Source organism: Octopus bimaculoides, chromosome 9, assembly GCF_046866305.1.
Source record: "Octopus bimaculoides isolate indiv1 chromosome 9, ASM4686630v1, whole genome shotgun sequence".
NCBI classification, from domain to species: domain Eukaryota; kingdom Metazoa; phylum Mollusca; class Cephalopoda; order Octopoda; family Octopodidae; genus Octopus; species Octopus bimaculoides.
Window position 1 is genome coordinate 60,471,575 of NC_142936.1, and position 21,162 is coordinate 60,492,736.

Genomic DNA, 21,162 nt, shown 5'->3' on the forward strand with positions numbered 1-21,162 from the left:
TTTCCACAAACGTAGTTTTGTTGACCGCATTCCCTATAAGAGAAACAATATTTTTCAAACTTACTGAACCCTCGAAGAACCGAATCTAAAGCCTGGTTTCTATTTTTACTTGAATCGAAATCCTTTCTAACGTCGCTGATGACCAAATATAAGTGTGTCAATATCTTTTTCTTTTATTACCTGAAAATTATATCGCATAGTACCTAATCAATCTGAATTAATATAGTGAAAATATATTGTCAAATTAGGACGAACGACGGAGAGCAAAATAGTACCATCCAGCTACCAGACAGCTAAGTAAAATTTTTATGCATGATGAAACAGTTCACAAATGCCTGAATTTGCAGTTCCCAATCCCTTATTTAAAATGAAGGGCCCTTGTGACTTGACAGAATAAAACCGTAATCTACTTTTATGAAGTATAAAATAAGCTCCAAGATAACAGAGTCTAAGGCTCAGTTGTAACTGTTCCTTTTCACTTACATCACTAATGCTTTATGAAGGGGAAATCACAAATTCATAATCAGTAACTCCAAAAATATCAAGTTTTCTCTACCTAAAAAAAGCAATGGAATATAGCATCTGTAAAACCTTTCATAGACGCTATAGCAGAGACATAAACGCATTAGTTCATTCATTATTGCATTGATTTATTTTGCAAGATATAAGATAGTTATATATTTTTTAAGAAGTGGAAATTGGACGCAGAAACCAACGTACCTATATATTATTGGCAGTGTAGAATATATGGAATGATTTTAACGAATTATGTCTTGCTGGTTAATAACCTCTTGCTTCACACCAGTCAATAGATTTAAAACAATGTTATCACACAGTTAGTATGCTAGGATATTACCCGCATAAAAACTGTATTATTTTAATGCTGAATGTAACAAGCGATAAAATTTTTGTTATGGCGGATGCTTCCTTAAAGTATAGTTAATTCCTGTTTAGTAAGAAAAGAGCCAAACATGTTGGGTTTGATGTAATGAAACTGAAAGATCACAGGGCTGGAACGATCTTCGAGGCGTAAATGAATGGCAGGTCTGCAACCCTTAACCTTCTGGAAGATGATATAAACTCCCTGACCGACAATATCAAGGAATCACTTCAGGAGATAGCTAGAAATGCTTGGGAGAAGGAAAACGAAACCATATGTCACTGATGACATTTTAGACCTATGTGATTTAAGACGAAACCTAAGAAAGACCAAGTTAACGGGTAAGGGAGGCAAGTCAGAAATATAATGTTTTGAATAGGAAGATTGGAAAGAAAATGAAGGAAGCCAAAGAAGAATGGATAGCAGAACAGTGTAAAGTCATCTAATCTGGGATAAGGAAGGACTACGTCAAGGATGCTCATGAAACCCTCAAAATTCTAAAGAAACAAAGAAACACACCACAACTATCACTGAGGACAAAACAGACCTGCTCCTCATGGATGAGAATGATTTCATCAAGAGATGGTTGGTATATTGCAAAGACTTTTACAATCACAAACTCAAACATAAAGGGCAACATCCCAGAAAATTACAACAACAGTAACAAAACTTTAGGACACTTCAATTCTTCAGGAAGAAATCGAAAAAGTAGTGTGCATGCTCAGGGATTGGAAATATCTAGGAGTGGATAGTATCCCATCAGAGATTCTAAAACATGGAGAGCCAAAGATTATCAATGCGCTAACAGTTACCTGTAAAAAGATATGGTAGACGAAGCAGTTACCAAAGGAATGGACCCAATCACTGATGATACTGATTCCCAAGAATGACAGCACAAGACTAGCAGAATTATAGAACAATCAGCCTAATTAGCTATCCTAACAAATTATTGCTTAGAGTCCTGCTAAACAGACTTAGGGGGAAGGCAGGGAAAATCCTTGCAGAAAAACAGGCTGGGTTTAGGCCCAAAAGGAGTAACATCAAGCAGATATGTCACAGACTTCTCACTGAGAAACACCTGCAGCACCAACCTGACCTTTATTACAAACGCATTGATTTCAAAAAGGTCTTTTGCCGTGTTTGGCACGATGAGGTGTGGCAGAAGATGAAGAATTACAATTTCGACAATAACCTTATCAAAGTAACCCAAGCACTACATGAAAACTCAAGCAGTGCAGTTTTCCTGAACAACATCGAAGAATTCTTCAAGACAACAATGGATGTTTGACAAAAGTGTCTCCTGTCTCGAGCGCTTTTCAACATCTTCCTGCAAGGGACAATTCAAGGCCTCCACCCTTCTGAGGGACAGCCCATTTCTGATCTGTGCTTTGCTAATGATATTGGCCTGATAGGAAGCAGTGAAGCAGAACGACTGGAGCTCACCACTAGACTGAAAAAAGTATCGGGGGCATACGGGATGGAGATCAACGCCAAAAAGAGTAAGATCCTGGTTAATAATGACAATCAAAAGATAGAAACCAACATAGGGCTGAATAAGAAAGACTTGACGAAGTGTACACCGTCAAGTACTTAGGATCCACTTTGACCGAGAACGGCAGATCTCGATAAGAAATAAACAAAATTCAATTTAGCCTCTGCTGCCTCGAAGAAGCTGAATACCATAGGGGAAAAAACAATTCCATTAGTCGCTGGTGACTTCGATCGTTTTGTATGGCTGATAGAGCTAGATTCTTACAGCTAATATCGAGCGATGAATCTAGGGATTTGAGTACAAGTGCCATAGATGGCTGCTACACATCTCGTGCACAGAACACAAAACGAATAGCTTCATCAAACAGCAAGTTCTCAAACACACTGGCAGACAGAAACCACTTCTTGCACAGATAAAAAGAAAGCTTACCTAGTACGGTCATGCATCTCGCCACAATTCTCTGTCCAAAACCATTCTTCAAGGCACAGTTGAAGGAGGGTGAAAGAGAGGTAGGCAGGGAAAATCCTGGTTTGACAACATCAAGTACCAGACAGGTCACAACACTGTGAACCTGCTACACATGATAGAGAACAGAGATCAATAGCGATGACTGACTACAAAAGCGTCTAGAGTAGCACCCCAACGACTGGTTGCTTCAGTTTTAGGGATCGTGATGATGATGATGTTCAGTAAACGATAGAAACTCAAAGAAAATTCTATATATGTTGTAGATAATGAATTCTACGTTGAAGTTATTTTCTGACTTACCAAATTTGGTTAATATGAGTGGGTTGATCACATATCACTGTACTGATATGATTAATGGTGTGCCGGTGAAAGATCGGTTCAAAAGAAACTGAAATTATAAAATGATATGATTCACTATGTGATCGAACTATAATACCAGTTAAAGGATTCAGTTCAATGAATTTAGCTGATTTAGCTAACTTAGATTAATAACGGTTACCTGGATTCAAATGATTTTCGTTGCTTTTTTGTGAACACTGTGTCCTTCGGTTTAATCAACTTCTTTGTGATATTGAAATATCTTTTCCACTTTATATTTTCGCTTCTAAATGTGGTTCTCCGAACTAAAACAGTGCGGTGTATGAATTGCATTTTTTTAAGAGTACTAAATTTATCAATGCAGAGAAAATACTTCCATTATACGTTTAATGAAAATAGGGGGCTTGTAGAATCATTAGAGAGTTGGAAAAACTGATTTCTTGCATTCCGTCTGGCATTTTACTGCCGTTGCCAAATTTGCCTTTCATCCCAACAAGGCCGATAAAATAAACTACGAGCCAAATACCTGGGTCGATATTGCTGGCCTTATGACTAAATGAGAAACAATTATAGGTTTAACATTTGTATGTTTTTATTTGTTCATCTTAATTATGATAATGCAATACGAGTTATAGATTTACGTAAGTCTTCACACATGCATGACGCTTCTCTTTTTGCTCCAGGCAAACTTACAGTTAGTTTGCATACCACAGCCATCGGTAGCAACGATCCAAAAATCAAATGCGGTGCAGGTTACTCGCCTAAATAGAACGCGTGGGCGTAACAGAAAATTCGAGCGGCTACTGTTTTCTTCCAGGTTTTGTTTTGTCATATTTTAAGAAACATCAAAGCCAGTTTCTGAAAGTTGTCGATCTGAATCTTGAAATACTGTTTCCCACATGGTCAACTGAAACTAGTTTGCTCAATAGTAGGCGGTGACAAAAACATACACCCAGTATTCTCTAATATGACAAACGCTGGACACATTTCTTATTAAGAACTATTATACTCAAACCACATGAAATAGGTTTTATCTGAAATACACCTAGTTATTTCGATGATGTTAATGTAAAGATAAAGAAATTTAAATTCAAGTATAGTAGATCGCTGAAAGTGAAGTGAAAACAGAATATTTTATTATCACAAGTGCACCTGTTGCTAGTTCAAACTTAAATTAGTTTTAAGTTGAATTCCGGTAAATACGAAGCGTATACTCACTTATGTATTGGTCAGGATCCACTGGAACAGCATTACACAAAAGAGTTCGATTCTGAAACGAGTCCAAGTGTGTAGATTAACCAAACTTTACAGCTGTGATCGATCAAATGTGTACTGATAACGAAATAAAAATCTTACCAGCTGTGATTTAAACTTAAAATTCGGAAATTATCAATCAAATATTCATGTTACTTTAATGTTTTAAAAATTTTAACAAGTCCATCACCACATGTATGTAAATGTGCTACATTCATGTAATAAATGTGCTAAACCCATGCTGTAGATATGCTGCATTAATGTCCTAAAAGGAGAGGGAAGGCTACAGTGGGGAGAGACGGTACATACTTGTGTCACTCTCCAAATGCCTTCTACTATTATAAGACCATAAATGGGAGGTAGATTGTGGAACAGTCATCACTTTCTCGAAGAATACATTTCATAAACGAAGTGAAATATCAACAGCCAGGAAGGAAAAAAACTATGTCGGATTAGACTCTTATTCTTAGACAAGCGCTTACCGAGATATTTGCCAAGTACGCCCGCTCCTTGTTTTATCCAGCTTAGAGGAATGAAATCTGGATTTGAACTCAGGACATAAAAAAAAACATAACTTAATACGCAAGTGTTTTGTTGTGGAGCCCTCAACCAATTTTGCCAACATTCAATAAAATGTAGAACAATACTTGAAAGAAAATTCTAAAGAATTTACTAAGTAGCCTAGTTTCAGCTGATAATTACATTGCTAACATAATCCATGAGAAGTTTACTGTCGAATGCTGATTGAAAATTTACTTCATATTCATTGCTTTTTTTAAGAACATTAATTATTATATATTTATATATTTACTTTTATAATATATTTATTTATATTTACTATTATTATACATTTATATGTCGACTATCATTATATATTTATATGTCGACTATCATTATATATATATATATATATATTTACTATTGTTATATTATATATTTATATATTTATACGAAGTTGTGCTGAAAAGTTCCTAGCTTTAAAGGTATCGTGAAGGCCTCGTTGGTGACCCACCCTTCTGAGTTCTTTATAAAAGATTAGAAAAACTGAAGGGCAGCTGCTATAAGTGTGTGTGTCTGAGAGGGGAACGTGTTAAATAAAAATCATAATTAACTGATCCTCCCGTAATTTATTTTACTCAACTCCAGGGACTTTTACTATATTTACATTGATTATATATTTATATATTTATTACTATAGTATATTTTTTTATTATCAGTTCTGTTACATCACCAGGGATTCCATTTATGGATTCATTTGCAATGAATTCTAACTTCTAATTTCCTGATAATGAATTCTATCTTAAGATATTTCTGTAAACATCGTTTCCTTTATTCATCCTTTTTCGTGTTATCATCTCAAAAAAACTTATGTCACAGTATATAGAGCAGCATAATACAGAATTAGTATTCAAAGTTTAGAAAATGAAGATCACCATTGAAGAGCAATATGTGAGTGATAAACGTGTATGAAACGAGCTGGAGTCATACCCGTAGATGTAGTTTGCCTAGGACACATGCTGACGATCCGAAAAATATTAAAGACAGCTTCAAAAATCTCATGGAAATCTTCAATGCAACATACAAGATGCCGGATGAAAACAAGTTAAAATTTCTGGAGTAAATACCATATTAAGACCTTCATACACAGAAACCAGTCGGAGATCAAGTTAAATAAATGATACATCATTTTATGATCACACTGCTAGCCGGCCACAGTGTACTGGTGAGATGGATTTTTTTTGAACAGCACTATCAAACTTGCCTATTCATCAAATATCAACTGCACAATGTTGATCATGGCCCTCTAGCATGGCTGCAGCCCATTCACTGAAACACGCAAAAGTATAACAGAAGAATATACATATAAGAACTTACACCGTCCCAGACATAATTCGGTATGTTTATGTCAATTGTTTTGGTATCTGCAAAAGTCGTCACAATACAACACAAACTCAACCACAGAAAAACGGCGCTGATCACCATTGTTATAGTCGGTAATTCTACTGATATTTTTTATTGTGCCAAATATTATGTATGTATTTATATATATCGGTCGGTCAAAATATTTCAAATCAAACCACAAAATAATATAAGGCGTGTTCACGTTATTAAGCTGCGTTCATATAATACTTGCTTACTGTTAATCAAATTATCATTTAAACGAATCAAATGCCTCCTCCATACATTCCTCTGTCACCTTATGCTGTTAAGCCTGCGAACAATAATTTATCAATATCTTAATTAAACACGTCCTAATACAAAGACAGACTTTTCTTTAAATCATATCTTTGTTTTGTTTTTTTTTGTTTTTTTTATCTGAATATGCTTTTTGCAACGTTGAATAAATAGTTATGAACGTACACAAATAAAGAATTAAAATAACTATTCAGATCCATAACAAAACATTACGTAAAGCATTATGTAAAGCATGTGTCAGCCATTATATTTCACCATCATTACATTTGATTTCTAGTTTTGAAATTACTTGATATTGCAAATATGTTTACTTTAAAATGTTTTATTTAAAAAGGAGAGAACGGCTTATTTTTCCGATTTTCTTCTATTCAAATTACTTAATTTTATTTAGCAATATCTTCGTAGTTAAACTTGTTTACCTTTCAGATTCTTTTATCTAAATATCATCATCATCATTATTATCATTAATTGAAGCGGTTTAGAGGCGGTGAGGTAGCAGAACCGTTAGTACGCCGGGCAAAATGCTTAGCGGCATTTCTTAACGTTTTGAGTTCAAATTCCGCCGAGATTGATTTTTGCCTTCCATTCTTTTGGGGGTCAATAAAACAAATTTCAAGCCTTGTGCCTATAGTAGAAAGGATCATTAATTAAAGCGGCAAAGATGGTGAGCTGGAAAAAATCGCTACGGCACCATACAAAATGCTTAAAGGCATTTCTCCCGGTTCTTTATCTTCTGAGTTCAAATTTCACTGAGGTTGACTTTTCCTTTCATCCTTTCGGGTTCGAAAAACTAAGTAGCAGCTGAACACTGGGATCGATGTAATCGACATCACCACTCTCTTAAATTTGAAATCATTACTACCATTAACTATGTTATCATTTTAATCCTTGTCCATGTGGCATAAAGCAATTTTACATAGCATCATTTAAGTTTCCTGGTTCGCATCTTTTTTTTATATTCTGTTCAAATCCTAGCATAGCTAAACGCAAAATCTATGATCAGTAAATTCGTGTGCAAATCATACATTTAAAATAATTTGGAAAAAAACGGATCTTATTTACAAGTTCTACTTGTCTTGCAGCTGACTTGATCTATGAACGAGTTGTGAAACCGAAGCAATTTCAATCTGGACGAGTCACTTAAAAATACCGTCTTCTCAAAAGCTATATTTCTTTATTGACTACACAAGGCCTAACATAGAGGAGACAAACAAGGGCAGACAAAACACAAGAGTGGGGGGGGGGGATAAAATTGAACGAAAAGAATGGTAATGATAAAGGAAAAGGTGGATCGACGTCAACTCGAAACTCCACACTCCAGATAACGTCATTGAACATTTTTAGGAGTTTTTAAAGTTATTTCATTTTTGTCTCTTTGTCTTTGCTGTGTGTTACTTGTGTTGTATATTCAGTGTTCTTTTGTGGGGTATCGTTTTCCTTTTTGCTGTCTGCGTTTGTAATACCGTTTGTCTGCGTTCGTGTTTGTTTTTGTGCATTCGTTTGATGAAAGGAAATGTCAACCTCAATTAAATTTGAACTCAGAAGATAAAGAACCGGGAGAAATGCCTTTAAACATTTTGTATGGTGCCGTAACGATTCTTCCAGCTCACCATCTTTGCCGCTTTAATTAATGATCCTTTCTACTATAGGCACAAGGCTTGAAATTTGTTTTATCGACCCCCGAAAGAATGGAAGGCAAAAATCAATCTCGGCGGAATTTGAACTCAAAACGTTAAGAAATGCCGCTAAGCATTTTGCCCGGCGTATTAACGGTTCTGCTACCTCACCGCCTCAAACCGCTTCAATTAATGATAATAACGATGATGATGACATTTAGATAAAAGAATCTTTTTGCATTTGTTGGAAGAAGAGAACGAGAACTTTTTTCCTCTTCCTCCCTGCAACTGACCATTCTTCCTCACTTACCTCGGTAGATGTGGATGGTCCAGCTTCCTCCGGTGCACAGTCCTCGTTCTCCACTGTCTTCTCCGCCTCTTCCAGCTTCTTGTCCTCCTCACCTGGAACTTCCTCGTTCGGCTTCTCTTCTTGTTTCTTTGGTTCATCCTGTTTTTTTCCCCTTGTGCTTCAAGTTGAAGGGCCTAGAGGCACGTTTTCCTTATGTGCTCCTTCAGTCCGCACTCGAAACATCTTGGGATTCTGCCCTGGACCAAGACTCTCAGTTTTGTCTCATCCAGCAGAATTATAAATTCTGGAATTTTCTCGAATTCCGCTGGTGTGGCTTGAATTGTCGCTCGAAGACTCCCGCCACACCAGTTTTGCACTTCTTTCTCCTCGAATTCCAGCAGTGTCACCTCCTTGATATTAGAGCAAAATTTGTAAATCATAATTTTATTTGGGGATTTTTTGAGATGTGACCGGTTTTTTTGTTTACGGTCTCTACGCTAACGTAGTAATCAATAAATCTGTCTAATTTTCTTCGGTATATTTAATTTTATCACTTAGCTAATTAACTTTATTCTTTTGTAACTTGTTAACTATAATTTGAATGTATTCAAATGTTGATAATTTATTCTCTATAACCTAGCAGGCTTGAATAACCTTATGAGGCTTTTTACTTATAAATACTAAATTAATATAAGGCTTTTTTAGATTATGTATACTTAAGTTGTTTATTGAGTATATTATATATAAGCATTACTTATTAGATATACTTCTATTTGACCAGGAACTTGTATTAAAAATGTATTTTTTAAATATCTAACTGTTTTTTTCTTCGGTCTGAATTTTGTATTTATGTTTATAACTCCAACGGTCCTTTTCGAAATGTACAGCGTTCCGTATTGGTTCATTACCGAACTTCATAGTCTAGCATCATAAATTTGAATCATTTGCTTGATATGTTCATGGTTTCAACAGCGTTATGATGTACGGTTGTATAACATCTCGTGTCTTTTCAACTTGTTTTTTTGCATGTTTTCATAGGTCAACTCTGAATGTTGTATATGAATGTTATCTATTTTTATTGTCTGCCTCCTACTAATAAGGCCCTGAGGAGATGCAGTATCCCATATTTTATAATATGCATGAATCAATCTGGATATTGCATCGAAATGATCATAGGTCATTATCATTATTATAATAAAGTATTTTCAATGGATCAGTTTTGAACTCTCATTTAAATCGATATAAATACAAAAACTCACTTGTGAGTATTTTGCTACGTTTGTTAACAGATACAATATTTTTGCCTAATTTTGGTATAAAAATATATATAAATAAATACATATATATATATATATATATATATATATATATATATATATATATATATATATATATACACGCATACATACATACATACATACATACACACATACATACATACATATATAAGTATATATAAACATGTACATACATGCATACATTTACACACACATGCATGCATACACACACATAATATTGGAAATATGGAGAATGAAGAATTTGAACATTCAAACTAGGTTTATTTCTAGTTCGTTTATTCATTATAATAACCCTACATGTGTTTCGATCGCACTAACTGCATATTGTTGCGTATTCATATGCAGCGATTCATGCATTGTTAAAACGATCTCTTCAGGGCATATGGGTATGACATTATTTGAAGAGAATTTTTCCTCTGTTATTGCTTGAATTAGGCTTGGTAGTAGCAATAGAAAACCATGACTTCCTTCGATCAGATGTTTTTTTAATTGGTTATTTGGGTAGAATTCATCAGCAGTGATTGTTGAAGTTAGCAAGTGTTCTTGGTTAGGAGCGGAGGGGTCACTTAAAGAATACTTGTTTTGATTGATTCTACATACTTTATAGTCACATGGAATTTTTGATAGATTTTAGAGTTGATTATAGCATTTAAACTTGTGATGGTTATTAATAGTAGCAGTGGATACTTACTAAGTAGCAAGAACCACGTGATTATCAAAAAGAAGTAACGAGTTATATTTTAAATTCATCTTATTTTTTATTATTGTTTTATTGTGTTTTTAGGTTATATCATATAATCTTGTAAATTGAATTCTATTCTTATATTCTTTATCATTATAGTTGATATAATTATGTTTAGAGAAGAGAATTCTTTCACAGGAAACCCAGTGATGATAAGTGAAATGCTGAATGAACAGTTCAAAAGTGTCTTCATCTCATCCTTACTCGCCTGGAGCCTGACAATTGCAGGCTCCAGGCGAGTAAGGTGAAGCCCTGTCGATTCAATGCTGGGGGATCATTTCAAAGGGCGCGAAATTTCCACATAAAGCGGGACAAGGATGTGTTTCCCTGTCCTTACATCTGAGGTAAAGCACATCCTTGTACACTCTCCCTTGAAGATACTAGCCTTCATGCCCCTGTATTGCCTCGTGGTGTCATCGTGAGGGTGACTCTGGAGTCTATAACCCTTGAGTGACAGGATCCTCCCATAGGGCTGCTGGTAGAGTCTCAGAAGTTGCAGGTTGGGCTGGAGGTTGTGAATGTCTGCTTGCATCTATTGTAGCCTGCGATATTAGATGCAATGTTGTGTAAACAAGCGTTGTTAGCCTTGCTATTGAATGGGTTAAAAAGCTCATAGTACTTGTGACTTCTGGGGAAATGCTTGCTTCTTGATCAACGACAGGAAGCTCCTAACTCTTTTGGTTGAAACTTCTAGGTTAAATGGGTGGGGTTGAAATAGATTCGCTTTCTCTTTTTGGTTTTCTTTGGAATCGGGGTGGGGTTAGGTGGGGTGTCCTCCATATACGTCGAATTGTCGATGAATCCGCTCCTCATTAACGACTCGTTGTAATGGGGGCGGCTCTATTGAATATCTCACTATCCGCTAAAAGTTTGGTGATTCTTCTTTGGTGCCTGAAACTATGGTTCTAGTTACAGCGTGAGTGGTTGGGTCGAGTTTCAGTGGATATACACAGTTTCCTTACTGTGCTTCTTGTAAGAGTAGTACTTGCTCGTTTTCAGGTCTAGGGTTAGGCCCAGGTAGTTAACGGTTGTCAAATTAGTGGTAGCTGTTATGGATAAGCCGAAATTTTTCAAGATCTGTATCAAGTCCTTTCGCAACTTGTCCATAGCGTGGCCGTTCATATGGCTTGAGACTGCCAGGCTATCATCCCTATACAGGACTGAGCCATGAAGGTGAGTGCATTTTCTAAGGGTATCCAAAATAAATAACCCGACGAGGTCAGCGATCTCGGTCCCGTCGTAGCCCCCCGCTGGTATGTCGAGCAGTCGATCGCCTTGTTTCTTCACCCAGGTGGTATCATCATGAACCAAGATTGGCCTCCTAACATTCATGTTGATTCTGACATTGAGGTCGCTTATATTGGTGAATTGCCTGACAAAATCTAAGGTCTTCGGGACTAGAGGCTTTGATATTAAATAGTAGAAATTCACGACGTTGAACTGAGGGAATTTGCAGACTGCTTCATTCTAGATGTCAGTCGATCACTGGAATCCCACTGGATCAACCCCCATGGCTCTTCTAACATTGGAGTTTATGGAGTCAATAATACACTTACTACAATGCCTATCTCCCTCCGAGAGGTGTTGATCAGCCTGCGATTAGGGTTGGAGGGGAGGTCGAGCTATGTGAGAGATGGGGGGAATCTCGTGGTGAGGCGATCGACGTGATCTTCTATATAAAGATGGATGGCCCTTTCGTTTCAGTGTTTATGTCATTATATGTGAATGTGCTGGTTTTCCTGCGTGATTTGGAGATTATGTTTGTGAGGAGTCTTGCATACATGGATATATTTCTTTCATATATGTTCCTCTTTATTTTGTCTGCGAAGATATGTACAAGTTCAGGAGAAGTTAAGGAAAGACCTGATAAAGATCTTCAAAGCATTTGGCCTATTTATGACAGTTATTACCAAGTTTTACATAACTTTTCTACTATGGGTTTTAAGATGACTACACAGGACTACTTGTTTTTTCGAAATTGTATAATGGATAAATGTGGTGAACGAAATTTGTTCGCTGACTTAAGCAGAAGAGACTGCACATTCGTGCAACCACTCAAAATGGATTTTCAAACCGGTGGTGGATGTGCAGACCTTTGTACATAAAGGGCAATAGTGTTACAGGAGGCCGACAGAACTACATGCATATTAATGTTGTGCAATATGTTCTCAATAATGAATGTTAATATTCAAAGCTAGCTTTTGCTTGCAACTTCACGAAATCCCATTTTTGGCTGAGGGCCATTACTAAAAACTCTTTTGTCATAAAATAATTGTTTCTCAAACCTGAAATGTGGGCCCTTACAATATCATTCCAACTCATTTGATATTCAATAAAGCGACTTTTATCTTGAGGCAGATCAGTCTTTCCAGCATTCCTCTTTCAAGTCTCAATGATTTCTAACTAATGTCTTAAGCATTTCGTGGAAAGCTTCAAGTCTCTGTCTGACAAGAGCCATTTCTTGATTATTTCAAATTTAATTGAAGCTTTATTCACAACTTTTTTACCTGTATTTATTATTGTTGGAATAAACGTGTTAAAAGCGAAATGAACCTGTACAGGCGCCATTGCAGTTTTGTGAAAAATCTATATTTACTTTTATCACATTCTTGAGAGTTTACTCTCAGAAAATTTCATAAAATGAGACATTTTGAAATCTCAATGAAATGTTTCAGATTTAACACGGTCGCCATATTTGTAAATTTTTCCAGCTATTGGTTTTCAGGCTCATAGACAAATTTTGAACGAAAATAATACAATCAATTGCATCGACACAAGTATAAATATATTAATAAAATCTATCTTCGACGTTGGTAGAATTTGAACTCAGAATGAAACTGACACTATGTACACATGCTTAGCTAAAATTTTGAACAATGGCAGTATGAAACTGGCACTATGTACACATGCTTAGCTAAAATTTTGAACAATGGCAGTATGAAGTTGGCACTATGTACATATGCTTATCTAAAATATTGAACAATGGCAGTATAAAATTGGCACTATGTATATATGCTTAGCTAAAATTTTGAACAATGCCAATATTATAAAATGCTGATTCAGTGTTTTCTCCGTTATATTGACATGAATTGATTTTGTGGTGAGAGCTTTTCATATCGAAAATAATAATCATAATGTAAGCAATTACATTTTTCAGTAGTTAAATTTTGACATTGTCTTACCTCTCCAGGATAGTATCCTTTAGCTCCATCTTTGTCACCCCTGTCCCGTACCTTCAAGGTAGTATACATTAACTCTTCTTTTGTTATCCCTGTCCCGCCTTTTTGAGATATACATTAGGCGATTTTCTGTCAATACTTTACCTCGCCATTTTATGCATGAAGTCAGCTATATAAGTGAGTAACTCCGCTCATCAGTCAGACTGTAAAGTGCCGAAACTTTGCTTCAATTCTTGAACCTTCCACTTCGCCGATTTTCTTCAAACAAGGTAGAAAAGTTGTTTTCTCTATTTTCAGATCATAGTTTGCAACTTCAGCAATGTTTACTACTGATATTCTGAATGTTGTCTCGCATTTTTAACATTATAATGAATACTTGATTTTATATGTTACACTTGAATCTTTACATCTATTGCATAAGGTGGGATGTCTTCGTGAAAGAGGCATTCGTTCCGTTTTAGCAATCGTGTCACTGAGCTTGTTTGTTGTATTTTCAGCTATAGATTCAACAGCCTCAGTTAGTAACCTGGTAAAGAATTTTCTTTCTGATAATATTGCCATGTTGTAAAAGTAAATTACTAATCGAAATACATGAACATTTTCTAACGTCTATTCATTATATATTGGCCCTAAATACATGATCATACAGCTGAAAGTAATTCCCTTTGTCTATAGAGGTTTATTTCTTGATTGCAGGCAAACATGCAGAAGTATTTGATTCTAGCCTGCTGCTTCCTCATTTTCAATGGTGAGTTAAAATCTTCATCAAAATATGATGAAAATTCATTCTTTAATATTTTTCTCGTTAGATTAGCGCATATATAATGTAGTGAAAGTAAGTGGCGTGTTGAATTATTGTTAGTTATGAAATTTTTAATATAATTGGAACAAGGCTTTTCACTTCAGATTCTTCTGTACATCCTTGACAATTTACATGCATCCTGCTTAATTAGTAAGGTTTGTTGGCTGTAAGCCCAGTTTCAGAAAGTGTAAATATTGAGGAATATGTTAGTTCCCAGATACGAACGATAACCTAATGTTAATTTTGCACACTGAGGGATTTCAAGTAAAACACTACAACTATTATACTACACTCATTAAGCGCTGAGGTAAACTTACGTATTTAATGGTTACAAACTCTCATAACGGTGCTGGTGGTGAGAGGTGAACAATAAAGCTGCCATCTGGCATTCTTTTATTCTTTTATTTGTTTCAGTCATTTGACTGCAGCCATGCTGGAGCACCACCTTTTAGTCGAAGAAATCGACCCTAGGACTTAATCTTTGTAAGCCTGGTATTTATTCTGTCGTGTCTCTTTGCCGAACCGCTAAGTTATGGGGACATAAACACATCAACATCTGTTGTCAAGCGATGGTGTAGGGGGACAAACACACACACACACACACATGCATATATATATATATATATATATATATATATATATATATATATATATATATATATATATACGACGGTCTTCTTTCAGTTTCCGTCTTCCAAATCCATTCACAAGGCTTTGGTCGGCCCGGGGCTATAGTAGAAGACACTTACTCAAGGTGACACGCAGTGGGTCTGAACCCGGAACTATGTGGTTGGGAAGCAAGGTTCTTACCACACAGCCATACCAGCGCTTCCACACACCCACGCCTGCGCCTTCACACAGCCCCGCCTGCGCCATATCAAATTTTATGAAAATAGATTTTTCACAGTGGGATTGATTATGAATTCAGAATTGCTTGAGAATTCTGAAACGTTCTGAGCTGGCAGAAACGTTAGCGCGCCGAGCGAAATGCTTCGCGGTATTTCGTCTGCTGTTACGTTCTGAGTTCAAATTCCGCCGAGGTCGACATTGCCTTTCATCCTTTCGGTGTCGAGAAATAAAGTACTATTTATGCACTGGGGTCGATGTAATCGACTTAATGCCTTTGTCTGTCCTTGTTTGTCCCCTCTGTGTTTAGCCCCTTGTGGGCAATAAATAAATAAGAATTGCTTGGGAATTTTTTTACTAAAATTTCAAGAGACTTGTAGTGGTTTGTATAATCCAGCATTCTATTTATCTACAGTGCATAAAATATATAAATTTTAATCTTCCTATCAATTTTATATATCTAAACAGGTATTTATTTTTTTCTTTATAGCACGAAGATCTCAAGTATACAGTATAGCCTATCGCATGGATGACAGAAAATATGACCCGATTAGCGATTATATAAGTATCATACCCGATGACAAGATTATACAAGCAGATGCCATCTATAAAAGATCAATGGAAATGAATGGCATAGATATGGGCCGGAGATCTGATATAGCTAATATACCAGCAGATGCCTACAATAAAAGATCATCAGAAATTAATGGCATAGATATGGGCCGGAGATCTAATATAGCTAATATACCAGCAGATGCCTACAATAAAAGATCATCAGAAATTAATGGCATAGATATGGGCCGGAGATCTGATATAGCTAATATACCAGCAGATGCCTACAATAAAAGATCATCAGAAATTAATGGCATGAATATGGCCCGGAGATCCTATATGATGAGGATAGCAGGACGGAATATGAATATACAATCCATGAATAGAATGAGAGATATTCCCTATCGTTCAGACGATATTTATATAATGCCAGCAATAAAAGATGAAGCCTGATGATAATGTCTATTGATACGAGGCATGCATCTTTGTGAATGATATTCTATGTCTACTATCAATACATCTCCCCTATAGATTTCCGTCAATGACAAATAACAGATTAGTGCATACAATATAACAAACAAATCATTTGTTCAAAAATAACCTTTTTGTTGAAGTACCAAAGTAAACTTTTTCTTTTTTTAATTTGCTAAGATATCTCTGCATAGCAATCAAGTATTTTTCAACTATGTTGGTTTCTCACATTATCACAAAATCTACAAATGATGAGAAGAGAAGGAAATGTGAATATTTCTTTCAACCAAGATTAAATCTCTGATTGCCTGGAGATTGCGTCTATATATCAATATGCTAACAAAAATCTATTCAAATATTTGATTTTATGTGATTTCTTAAACTAGTTTTATACAAAAATTCGTTTATAGTGGATATATTTGTTTAATAAAACACTTCTTTAATGCGCTTTTAATGTTGCGTTGTTCTTCATTTGCCTGTTTATACTTTTTATGAAGTCAAACAATATTAGAATGGTTTAGCTATCATGTTCAGGAGTACACATTGTTAAGGTTTATATCCCGACATCACATTCGTCAAAAAGATGTCTTTGTAAACAATATCTGAAATATCATAAATTGATGTTGACACGATATAAGAGAAAAGATATCACTCAGCTTATTATGAAACGATTTCTTAAATTATGGCAGTATTAGAAATGAGTATTATTTTCTAACAGAAGCAGACGAAATGAGTTCTGGTGATAGCCTTGATGTGATTGTATCATCTGCAACTATCCCCCCAAAATATGTAGCGTTGAGTCAAGTTTTAAAATTTTTATTATTGTTTGTAATGATGATGTTGTTGCTTCTTGTAATAGACAGGAGTATGTTTTAACTTTCTTTATTATCTTATGATATTTATGGAGATATCAGAAATCTTTTTAAACCATTTTTTCTATGAATATAGTAAGAAGACTAATGGGACAACGAAACATAACTTGCTCAAAGAGTACATAATTGAAATTCTGCCTCGTTTTCTTTTAGCATAAAGCTTCTATATTTATAGAAGGGACAGTAATAAAGAGGGTAAGAAGGAGTGAGTTGTAATTTCCACGCCATTCTCATTGATAGTTACATCGTCTGGGAAGTAACTTCCACTAGTAACAAAATAACAGCCCCAACATATCTCGTTATTAGCTTAATTCATGATTTAGGTAGAATGCAGTTAGCGCTACTTTGCTAGAAAGAAAAAAATCATCGAGATAATTCTACATAATTTTATGCATCAACAAACTAAATATTTTCTTTAAAATTTTCTTAATCTATTTTTCTTCACAGCTATATATATTAGTAAGTATAAGTAAAATTAATGAACACATTTGAAGAAACAGTTTCTTTCAATTAATTACTTGAGTGGGGTTTTCATTCCGATCTGAATCTCATGTGTACCTCACCTCCCAAAATGCCGCCTTTCTCTTCAATTATCCAAAGACCACCGTTCATCTCATGCCACCCCATACACACCAGAATGAATATCCCCTTCAACCTAGCAAAAAGGATTTGTACTATAGCTTCTAATGCAAGCACCAGGGACACACGACTACATGAACTAAAGGATACACTCATCCCCAGGAACTACCCACCTTAACTAATTGACATATGCTTTCAACGTTCCCTACAACTCAACATCCACGAAATGTTACTGTTGTTTAACTCCAAGAACATCGTTTCTAGCTGGCTATACGACATAATATTTGTGTCCTTATATTTTCGAACTGGGAAATAACCCAGAAACTAGTCCACAGATGTTTTGCGCTGGATGGGAGTACTGAACTCCCTGTTCCAAAATATAAGGACACAGATATTGTGTCGTATAGCCAGCTAGAAACGATGTTTCTTGGGGCTAAACAATAGTAACATCGCTCCTTCCAGGACAGCCATATTATGTTGTCAAATAGCCTTTACTTTAAAGAACAATTACTGAATGTCTCTCTCTGAGAGACTTAGAAATAATAACATTTCTATTTTTATGTATTTATACTTCGATTAGAGATTGTGTTAACCTCTAAAAAGATAAAAAGCTAGTCAACATTTCAACCAATTTATTCGATTGAAAGAAGTGCCAGTCCGTGGTGGATATATATGTCAAAACTAAGATACAAAGTTTGAATTACCTACGAACAAACCAACTCATGCCAAGGGCAAAGGTTTATATTCACCTTCAAATTGTCACGACTTCTAACGGGTAACCCGAGAAATATTGACCAGCCAGTTAAATTGACGAAAAGCTCTACATAGGAATCTGGTGTATGTCAGAAAAATTAACTGACCGAGTCACTTCATTACATCCACCTGTAACTAGAAATAGAGAGGAATCTTCGATGAACTTTACGACATCAGAAAACAAGGAATCGACGTAATCTCAAACTCCGGAAGGTCCATGAGAAACAAAACAAAAAAAAAAGACACCTCTGACTTAAATGACAGTAGATTCTTCGGTGGGCTTCGTGTGTGAATGACGATTATTGAATGGTAGAAAAGAATTCCTCCTTTTAACACAACGACTTAATACCAGGTGGTGCAGACAAGGTCTTTCAAGCTGTGCTGCCTGATATGAATGACCATCCACAATTGTTTGAAACCTAGAACACTCAATACACCCATGGTCCATGAGGGGTCATCAGTCCTGCCTCACCCTCCATACAAGATTTTTAAAATGTACCGAAAAGTATCCAAGAGTCTTTCTTCGAGTAATTCAGACCGACAGTGCTGGACGGCGTACATCTTTACCGTAGTTTTACGCATGGAGTCAATGCAGGACAAACCTGACAGTTAAAAGTTAGAAAGTAAATTTGGGCAATCAGTTGGTAATGGCACAGAACAAGTTGAGAAATCTTCTGAAAGCCTGCATCAGTATTGACTACTACGTCTCCAAAAAAGGAATCCTATGTTACAAAGTATCTCAATAAGGGAAGTGGCATGGCTTCATTTACTAATGGCAAAGAGCTCGATGACGGTATCAGACAAACCGCTACATATTCAGCAATGAAATAACCAGGAGTGTCTGAAGAATCGCATCCACCAACGCCACCTAACAAAAGTCGTCTTGAGAATAAGCAGAGAGACCATAGCTCATCATTTGGCACAAACATAAGTCGTCATTAATCTGACTGATCTATCTATATCTCCGTTAGTAAGAGGAATAAACTGTTGGTGAGTTCACAACAGAAAGTATGACTCCAAATGATTGTGCAATCAAGCAACACTTGCAACGAAAAATGTTACTATGAGAGAAATCAACAGAAAGCTGCTGGATATTGATAATCAGAAAGAAAAAATATAAACGAATAGACACAATCACTTAGCGAAACCAACCCATGGAAGCTTGAATTATCCTTTCAGGGTCGATAAAATAAGTACCAGTCGACTAGTCCTTCCCCCCCCCCCCACCGAAATTGCTGGCTTTGTGCAAAAATTTGAAATCAATATTATTGAAACCAACTGGTTCAAAATTTGAATACCTTAAAGCAGGTCAGAAAGAGACGTAGAAGAAGTTGGTTGTTATCTTTTGGCCGCAACAAGCGACAAATACAGTTTGCAAGATAATCGATTGTATAGGGGTGTTTTTTTTTAGAATTGAACCAGAAGGACGAAGTAAAGAGAAAGCTGGGTTGCTGAAAACAGAGTGATATGACTGGTACAGGGAAGAATTTCGGGGCAAGCTCAATAGTGGCGAAAAAAGGACACAGTTTACATAAGAAGTTGTTGAATTAGCTGTTCGACAAAAGAGACGTATAGTAGAAGCAACCGGCTTTAAAAAAAGTAAGTAATGGGGTCGATTTATTTGACTAAAACTCTTAAGGTTGTACCTCAGTACGCCGCAGTCCAATGAATTGTTGAAAAGGCAGCAAAGTTAAGGTCTGAAAAGAAGGACCACCAGCAAAAGTGGTGAACATAATCTAGTAACACCCGATATGATTCTTGTGTCAAGAATAGCATGTCTTGTGGTCATAGTGGAGTTAATTGTGCCTAAGAGGAAACAAGCGAGTGGAAGACGAAAAAAGTATGCCGAGTTGGTGGAAGAGTGCAAGGTGTAAGAACATGCGGTCATCAGATACCGTAAGTGACCATTCTTTAGTTAACAATACAGTTGAAAGTTAAAGAAACGAAGGATGGAGCTTCAGGATTTGATATAGAAACACTGAAATTAAAGTTGAATTTGTAACTAAATCACAAGGATAAACGTTAAGAATTTCTAATTTTGGCACAAGGCCAGCTTGACTGGTACCCGTGCTTGACTAGTACCTTATTTTTATTGACTTGTGAGAGATGAAAGACAAACTTGACCTCGACGGAATTTCAACTTAGAACATAATATGTTGGAACAAATGCTACTAAGCATTTTGTCCAACGCACAGACGATTCTACCAACTCACCGTCATGATAAATATTGGTTTCAGATTTTGGCTCAAGGCTAGCAATTTCAGGAGGTGGTAAGTCGATTACATTGATCCCAATGCTCAGCTGGCACTTATTTTAACGACTCCGATAGAATGAAAGACAAATTCTACCTCGGTAGAATTTGAATTCAGAATGTAATGACGGACGAAATACTACCAAGCATTTTACCCGGCGAGCTAACCACCAAGATAATTATATGGGTTTCAAATTTTGACACAAGGCCGCCAATTTCGGGAGAAAAGGCAGGTCGATTACATCGATCCCAGTCTGCTGCTGGTACTCATTTTATTGACTCCAAAAGGATGAAAGGCAGCTTT

The 21,162-nt window shown here is 36.0% G+C and overlaps 2 protein-coding genes across 4 annotated transcripts in view; one reads left to right on the forward strand and one right to left on the reverse strand.

The window, feature by feature from the left end:
• Positions 1 to 16,857, forward strand: part of LOC128248729 (uncharacterized) — a 39,580-nt gene extending 22,723 nt beyond the window's left edge. Inside the window, exons 1-3 of one of the 2 annotated variants that reach the window (XM_052970709.2) lie at positions 6,274 to 6,406; positions 14,429 to 14,480; positions 15,871 to 16,857. In XM_052970709.2, the coding sequence (XP_052826669.1) occupies positions 14,435 to 14,480; positions 15,871 to 16,385 (561 nt within the window). In that variant the 5' untranslated portion in view covers positions 6,274 to 6,406; positions 14,429 to 14,434 and the 3' untranslated portion in view covers positions 16,386 to 16,857. Of the gene's footprint in view, positions 1 to 6,273; positions 6,407 to 14,428; positions 14,481 to 15,870 lie in introns of those variants that run through there. The other variant, XM_089357589.1, reaches the window with a different exon arrangement.
• Positions 1 to 21,162, reverse strand: part of LOC106871030 (putative peptidylglycine alpha-hydroxylating monooxygenase 1) — a 60,611-nt gene that overhangs the window by 14,749 nt on the left and 24,700 nt on the right. The window contains exons 1-4 of one of the 2 annotated variants that reach the window (XM_089357588.1): positions 6,288 to 6,570; positions 4,377 to 4,428; positions 3,141 to 3,228; positions 1 to 33 (exon numbers count right to left, since the gene is read on the reverse strand). The exon at positions 1 to 33 is cut by the window's left edge and continues 62 nt beyond it. In XM_089357588.1, coding sequence (XP_089213714.1) covers positions 1 to 33; positions 3,141 to 3,228; positions 4,377 to 4,428; positions 6,288 to 6,395 — 281 coding nt within the window. In that variant the 5' untranslated portion in view covers positions 6,396 to 6,570. Of the gene's footprint in view, positions 34 to 3,140; positions 3,229 to 4,376; positions 4,429 to 6,287; positions 6,571 to 21,162 lie in introns of those variants that run through there. The other variant, XM_052970708.2, reaches the window with a different exon arrangement.